Source organism: Seriola dumerili, unplaced genomic scaffold (assembly GCF_002260705.1).
Source record: "Seriola dumerili isolate Sdu_G_001 unplaced genomic scaffold, Sdu_1.0 BDQW01000219.1, whole genome shotgun sequence".
In the NCBI taxonomy this organism is placed as follows: domain Eukaryota; kingdom Metazoa; phylum Chordata; class Actinopteri; order Carangiformes; family Carangidae; genus Seriola; species Seriola dumerili.
This window is the reverse complement of record NW_019174474.1, coordinates 4770280-4778737: the sequence shown is the minus strand read 5'-3', so window position 1 is coordinate 4778737 and position 8458 is coordinate 4770280. Positions and strand designations below refer to the sequence as shown.

The window sequence follows — 8458 nt, the reverse complement described above, 5'->3', positions numbered from 1 at the left end:
TCCCTCACTCATCCGTCTTATGATTCTCCTCCCCTCTTTTTTTCTTCCTCCCACCCTCCCTCTTTTCTCTCCATGCTTCCCTCCCTCCTCCCTCCTCCTCTCTCCTCCTCCTCCTCCTCCTCCTCCTCCTCCTCTGGGCACGCTGAGCTGAGCAGTCAGTGGTGGGACTGAGGCAAAGGAGGGAGGATAAAGCAAGAATAGAGACAGAAAAGAGAACAGAGGCAGAGAAAAACAGATCATTATACAGCAAACGAGCAAGAGGCCGCTGAATGAATAACAAGGAAGGGATTACAAAGCGCAGGACTAAAATAAGGAGAGGACGCCAGCTGAAGACTCTACTCTCTCTCTTCTCTTTCTCTCACTCCACACTCTCTATCCTTCCTGTCACCCTCCCAACTCTCTCAGAGGCTCTCCCTCCCTGACGATCTCCTCAGTAAGAGATGGCATGAGCACACTGTCACCCATCCTCAGCTTGTGGAGTATTTTCCCCCCTCTCTGTCACTCTTTCTGTGTCTCTCTCTTTCTTCCTCCTCCTCCTCCTTCTCTTCTTCTCTGGGTTTCTCCGATCCATCCACCTGTCTTTTTTCTCTGTACGGGTTCAGTCCAGAGGGTGAAGAGGAGGGGAGGGAGGTAGACAGACAGCTGACCTCTCGCCTCCTCCCTCCTCGCACCCGCAGGGCCCAGAGAGAGAGAGAGAGAGAGAGAGAGGGAGAGAGAAAGAGAGCCGGAGGAGGGAGCCGTCTGATGACTTACACCAACAACGAGCTCCTTAACCTGGCTGACCACAGCCCGATCCCCCTGCCCACCCCCTCCCTGCTTCCTGTAACCCAGACTCTTCTTCTCTGAGACAGTGAAGGAGTGATCCAGGACCATGTTTGGATTAAAGACTCCACACTTCTACCTCCCAGGTAGGACCATTTTTATTTGGTATTTAATTTTTTTATGTGGACAGGTCTGTGCTGGTATTCCTTCCTTCTGTCAAACTGTATCAAACTGTATCAAACTGTACACTGGACACATGGCTGCAGAGTGAATTTCCTTTTCATTCAATCATTCTTTCAAGGCAGAATTAATGACTTGAGAGATTACATGTGCTTATTATATTGCTCCAAAGATTCGCTGCATGCCTTTAGTTGTGTGTTTTCTTTTTGCCAGTTTTCTGAAGGTTATATCTACAATGTGGATATTTTCTATAATGTTGACCACAGTGTCTCTGTACGCACCTGGATTTTCTATTGTTTTACTAGTTTTCTAGCAAAACAATAATTAATTGCTTGTTTATTTTAAAATGTATTAATTAATGCAGTGGACAAAAATGACAAAACACAATTAGAATGAATGGAACTGAACTGAAACGATTAGCTGTTCTAATTAAAATGAATAGGTAACTCTTTTCATAAGCAATTATTTAAGTAATTTTTGGGAAAAATGCAAAAACTATCATGAAATATTTTATCTTAATACATGAACTTAAGCATTTTTTTAAACTGTTTTCTGACATTTTTGTACCAAATAATTAATTGATTAATCAAGAACATAATTGACAGTTTAATAAATAATTTTTTTAAAAGTTAGACGCAGCCTTAAAATGAAATAACTGTAGGATGTCATGATAAATGTTGGTCTGTAACAGCTGCATGTTTGATTGTAACTCTGTGGTTTATCTTTCCTTTGCTGTGGGGCTTTTGCTGCTTCCAGTTAGCTAAACAGCATGAACGTCTATTGTCTGCAGTTGTGCGATATGCTCGAGAGTGCGGCCGGTGTCATTGTGGAGACAGGTGTGAGGTTACCTGAGAAAGGTGCTTAAACATGCCTGATGGCTGGATGACAGAACGACGCTGAAAAGAGAAAGGAGGAGGGGGGAGGAGGACGGTCGGTGAAAAGGCAGTGTGAGGAAGAGAGTTAGGAGGAAAGGGAGGGTGTGTAAATGTTGATGTAAAAAGTAAAGGAAACTATATGAACAGTAATGTTTGAAACACAACAGCTTGCTTGAAGGCAGACCTTCACAACGTGTCTTTCCCCTGACCCCTAACCATGATCTCCAACCTTTTAGTTGTCTGGGCCAGACTGTGGTCAATGATTAAAAACCCTGCTGTGGCAAAAGGTGAAAAGAGAGCGAGAGCGAGAGACGGGGTGAGAGGCAGGGAGGGGGGCAGTAGGGGGGGTTGATGGAGGGAATTAGAGGGCGGAGGGCAGATTAAACAATGTTCTTTGCCTTGTGAATCTTTCATGCTGGTTTTTGAATTATACATCTGCTTTCATAAATGATTGAATGAGAGTGATTATGTGGTGCCATGTCATTGTTTGTATATCTCTCTGTGTGTTTGTGCGTGTGTGCGTGTGTGTGTGTGTGTGTAGTGTTCTCTATCTATGTGTGCATGTCAACGAGAGAGGAAGAAGAAAATCTCTTCAGGAAGCAACAACCCCCCCCCCCCCCCTCTCATCCCTCCCTCCTCTCCACTCTCGCTTTCATCTTCTTTTTTTCAGATTCCTGGGTCTCGCCTAATGTCTGTGTAGTGTGTGCACTTTTGAGCGTCTGTGTCTGCGTGCGTGACGGTGTGCGTGTGTGTTTGTGTGTGTGAACTTGACTGTGTTATTGTGCATGTGTGTAAATGGTTTCTTGTTATTGCTGGCACCTTTATGTATATATGTGTGTGTGTGTGTGTGTGTGTGTGTGTGTATGTGTGTGCACCTGTCTGAGCTGTGTGCATTTATATGGGTATGTTTTCATGTGTGTGTGTTTGTCTGTGCATGTGTGCATGTGTGTGTGTTTGTCTGTGCATGTGTGTGTGTGTGTGTGTGTGTGTGTGTGTGTGTGTGTGCGTGTGTGTGTGCTCTCATCATTCACACACTGGAAGATGCCCCAGCCCCCCTCCTGGTCCTAACTGCCGTTGCTGTGGAGACTGTCAGCCACACACTTGCTCCTCAATGATCATTTGACAATGTAGGGGGTGAGGGGTAAAGAAGGATGTCTGTGTGTGTGTGTGTGTGTGTGTGTGTGTGTGTGTCTGTGCAGTGTGGAGCGATTACTGTGTGATTAGTCAGGGTAGGAGTGGAGCAGAGTAAGGATGAGAGAGGAATGGAGATTAGAAGCAACAATAGAAAATCAGGTTAATGATACATGAAAATCTTTCATAAAACCATAAACTGGAGGAGAAAAAAGTGTGAGATAGAAGACATGACAGTGAGAGAGAGGATGTGCGTGTGTGTGTGTGTGCGCGTGTGTGTGTGTGCGTGTGTGTGTGTGTGTGTGTATGTGCTACATTCACACGTTGTTACCCAGAGCATACCATGACCTTAACATTGTATCATAAGGAAAAGAAAGTGGCATTTTGCTTTCTCCCACTCCCTAGACCCCCTGGTGATATGTGCCACACACATTACTGCAGTTTACAGTTTTCCGTCAGTCGATCACAATCCAAATGTCTTTCCAAAAACTGTTTTAAAAAAAAAAAAAAAAATCAAATTACATTCCCAGCAGAAGGAGCATCAAGGTTTCTGGGAGTTTGCAAATCATGGAATAAACAAAACCATCTTTTATCATATTTAAAGGATAAGGTTGGTGATATTCTATATTCTCCTTATTGCCAACAAATCCCATGAAAAGACCACAACCAACAGTGTGTTAGTCTCTCAATACGTTTCAGTTTCTTTACTCTCTCTACGGTTCTCAGGCTTAAACCCATTTGTTACATCTGAAAATGTAAGTCTATGTAAAAACGATTCACACATATAAATGAACTATTCTGTAGATTTGACCTCATAATGAAGGAAGGGATATGTTATTCACTAAAACAGTGTGGCTTACTGATGTGTAACAATGGAGCTCTCTGGCACAGAGGAATAAGCTACCTCAGGCTTTGGCTACACAGACAATACTTGTAACAGTTCATTTTTGGTTTCGGTCTTTTAATGGGATTTGTTGACAATGAAAAAAAATAAAGAACATCACCAGATTTATCCTTCAATATTACTTGCAGTAGCCCCGTGGGCTGAGATAATTAATCTCCAGTTCTTACAGTATCACCAGGTCAAACCTAGCTGAAATGTCTCCATGAAAAATGGACACACACTCTGTGACATTTGTGTTTCATTTGTCCATGTATTCATTCACTCACGTGCACACACACACACACATTCTCCGCGGCGAGTCGAAAGGGTGAGAAAGCCAGGTTGTTGACGTGTGTATTAGCCTGCCATATTTATTGGCTGCTGTGGTATTTTCGGGGGTTGGGTAGCTCTGTTCGACTTGACCTCTGCATTGATTTCCATGATACGTGTTAGAGCTACAAGGACACTGTGGCTTGTGATTTATGGCAGATGTCACATGAATGCACACACAAACACACACAGTACAACACACACACTTCTCACTCAGCCTCAGGCTCCTGTACTGTCAGTGTGGCATTTGATAACTTCACTCCAAATATTTTTCATGCATTACGCAGCAGCAGCAGCAGCAGCAGCAGCAGCAGCTCTGCACACAAATAAATACTTATTTAATGTTTGTGAATGTTGTGGTAGCGAGTGAAACTGTCCTTCATCCAGAGTGCTACTGAAGCGCCACTGAGCAAAATGGAGGACGACAAAATAGGAGTTCAGAACAGCAGAAAATAATTGATTTAAACAAAAAAAAATCAAAACATAGCTCAAGTTCAGTGCAAACTTACTTCAAACTGTGTTTAAATATTGATGATATCCAGCATGGCTAGTTGTTTTGTGGTACAGACAGACTAAAACTGGTCCTGAGAGCCTGTAATGATAGATTGAGGATGCCTTGGTGGTGGATCAGTATCCCTTAATTTGACTCTCATGCCTCCCAATGCTCTCTCCTTTTTTTCTGCTTCCCTCTCATTTCTTTCCTCCTTGTTTTTCATTTTACCTTGGTTATGATGCTAGGTGGGCTCTGTGCTGTAAGTGAGACCAGAATTCTATCTCTGCTTTCGAGTCTTTATTTTAAGTGGGACACAAGACGTTGTGTGTAACTAAAATATATACATATGTTTATGTTTTAGTGGGTGGAGAAGCTGCTGGCACGCACACACGTGAGGGTGTTTTGGCTACATTTCTATTCTGTATATATGTGTGTGAGAGTCTTTGTGCATTCATGTAGGAGGCTGAGATGGGTGCTGCCTCAAAGGAAGCTGCTGTCAGGCTCTCCTTTGCTGTTAATTGTGTGTGTATACGTGTGTGTGTGTGTGCGTGTGTGTGTGTGTGTGTGTGTGTGTCTCTATCTTTGTGTGCAAGTGTGTGTGCGTGTTTGTGCTCACTAGCGTGTGCTGATGAAAACAGGGTCGCAGAGCTCCACCTCAAGGGCACTGTTATTAATGAGATGAATAAAAGACCATGACAACGGCTTGATAACACAGAGGAGATAAAAACCACACACAATTACAAACACACAAACATCATATGGGAACCGGGCGATTTTCTATGGCCAAGAAAAAAAAAAACAAGAATAAAAGTGCAAAAACAACCATAATCTATTTTTTATGTTTTCTATCCCCCAGAGACGGTGAAAATAAACCCAGAGAAAGGGTGTAAAAGAAAAGGAATGAATAAAACAACGTGTTTGGTAATGTCTCAACCAGAAAACAAACAAGTGAGCAAGGAAGCAAGCCATCCTAATTGGTCAAAGAGCTGGTGTCACTAATGAGCTCTTAATTAACAGAGGACTCACTTAAAGCACATGTAGACACAGCAACAGCAACACACACACACACACACACACACACACACACACACACACACACACACACACACACACACACACACACAGGAAAACATTTCTGCTCTGTGATGTTTACATTCATTTAGAGCAAGCAGAAAGCTTTGATGTGAGATCTAACATGCAAGCATACAATCACACAGAGAACACACACACACACACACACACACACACACACACAGGCAGAGGCGTGCACATGCAGTCTGCCATGCTCACTGAGCTGAGGAGATTGGGATAAATGCCAACAGATTTTGACCCGAGGTGATAACGACAACTCCTGGTAGCTCAGTCACACACAAACACACATGCGCGCACATAGACATGACATGCACATGCTCAAAGCGCACACATACACCAACGCGCAGGGTAAAACTGTAATAAGCAGCTCGGTGTATGATAACGAGCAGATGGCAGGAGGATTAGCCAAATGAAAATACAGCAGCTAAAATTTGCCAGCATTAATATCTTTTACAGGGAGGTGGACTCCTTAACAAGCACACATACACACACTGGCAAACACATATACATCTGCAGGACTGAGTGAAACAGAGAGAGAGGGAGAGAGAGAGAGGGAGAGAGAGGGAGAGTAGTCAAATACTGAGTCCTCTGCCCCTGCTGGTCCTGCACCATCTGCATGTTCATGAACCATGTCAAAACATAATTGATTGAATGTGTCAGAGTGTATGTGTGTTTGTGTGTGGGAGGGGCCTCTACTCTGGGCAAGAGAGCTGGTTAGCAGCAGTTGGATGGCAGTTACTATCAGACAGGGCATGTATGCTTTATAATGCAGATGTTTGTTTGCACATGCCTCGCTCGTGAGGTGCCACAGTGCTCCAGCCGAGAGGGATATGGTCCTCTCACGCACACTCACACAGACACACACGCACACACTCAATGATGTCGCTTCACTGAAGAGCCTGTTGATTACCCATGGGGCATGGCTCTGTGTGCCACCTGGCCGCACCATGTTAGCAGGTTCTCAGTGAACTTTCACATTTGACTACACACACACACACACACACACACACACACACACACACACACACACACACACACACACACACACACACACACACACATTTTTCTTAAAACAAGCAGGCACCGCAAATATAGCTTACTTCTTGTGGTATGTAGCCATACCACAAGCCCATGGGTAATCAGATATTTTCCAAAGTCTACTGACTTTTTAAGATATTCGCTCTGGAGATCTCTACTTTGCTGTTGGTGCTTGTAAAATTCAAGAGAAAAAATATTCTAGTCACTCTGGATGATCCACTGACCTCACTTTGTCAATGATTTTGCAAAAAATTAAGTTTCAATCTGTACCAAGTTATACGAGTACAATAATTATCAGGTATGTACCTAGGCATCTTTTCTTTGATATTCATCCTATTGGTGCAATTCTAAAATACTGAGACGAGATTTATTGTGGGAAGTATAGATACTTGAGCTATCTATTAACCCACCCTATGCATAGACCAGATTTGGGAGAAAGCAGTTTTAGTGAAAACCACTGAGAGTGAGTTCTTATTATCCAGAGTAATCATAACAATGTTTCTGGAAAGACAAACTGCTTGTGCAAGCTGACCCTTAAATTCAGATAAATTCAATTTGGGATTCATTCAAACTTTGTGTAATGCAGATCGCAGCGTGCAGCTTATGAAGGGACTTATGCAGACAGGCTGGTATCTGACATTTAGACTTTTTGTTGAAAGAAAGTGGCACAAAGAAAAACATTAAATATGATAACAAATCAGGAAAATGTCAAATATGTCCCACATTCTATTGCACACATATGTACCTTCTGACACACACATCAACAGTGCACACACACATATACACACGTGCACACACACACACACACACACACACACACACACACTGTTACAGGGCACGTGTTTGCTCATGTGTGATCTCTCACCACCTTGTTCTGCCTCTGACTGTATTTGCATAATCTGCATAATGATGCTGGCTTTAATTGCCCACGCCCAGGTAAGGGATCATGTGGTTAAGTGGGAGATCATAATTATGTAAATAATTGGCCTGACCACAGCAAGCTGCTACTCTCTGCCACCCATCTGGAGGGAGAGGAGGACGAGGAACATTACGAAAAAGTGACAGAGAGAGAGAGAGAGAGAGAGGACAGGGATGAAGGAGAGGAAGAGGTGAGAAAATGAGGTGATAGAGAAGGATAAGAGGGGAGGAGTGAGAGAGAAAGGAGAGACAGAGGGATGAAGGAATGAGGACAGTTTGAGAGGAAGGTGGAGGAAAGAACATATGGTGAAAGTGATGGCTGAGAGGATGAGGAGGAGGAGAATTAGAAAGAAAGAGGAAATGTAAAGAGCAAAAAGCATGAAAGAGAGCTATGTGTGATTGTCTGCATGTTTAATCTGCTGAAGAGTTCACCCACAAGTTCCTGATCTCTTCCGTTTTCATGTAATGCTTGATTTAGTTTCCTCTTTTAAGTTCGTCCCCATGAGACAGCTCTATCTTCAGCTATAGAAAAACCCAAACACACACTTCAAAATGAAGAAAGGACCTGCCGCACATCAAATAGTCAGCTCTAGACAAAATTTAAAAGACAAGTCTAGCGATATTCTTTATTTCTTGATTGTTGAAAAACCAACAATAATTTGATCCTATGGTATTGCCTTTGTAGCCAAGGCCTGTATGTGTCTTATTCCTTTGTGAAGCATGCATGTGCATTTTGCACATGCATGCTTCACTGGG

General features: G+C 43.1%; 1 protein-coding gene across 1 annotated transcript in view; it reads left to right on the top strand.

Moving 5' to 3' along the window:
• Positions 1-853: 853 nt before the first annotated feature.
• The window catches only part of LOC111228724 (genetic suppressor element 1-like), a 38020-nt gene continuing 30415 nt past the window's right edge, over positions 854-8458 (top strand). Inside the window, exon 1 of the mRNA XM_022754739.1 lies at positions 854-908. Within this exon, the coding sequence (XP_022610460.1) occupies positions 872-908 (37 nt within the window). The 5' untranslated portion in view covers positions 854-871. The remainder of the gene's footprint in view (positions 909-8458) is intronic.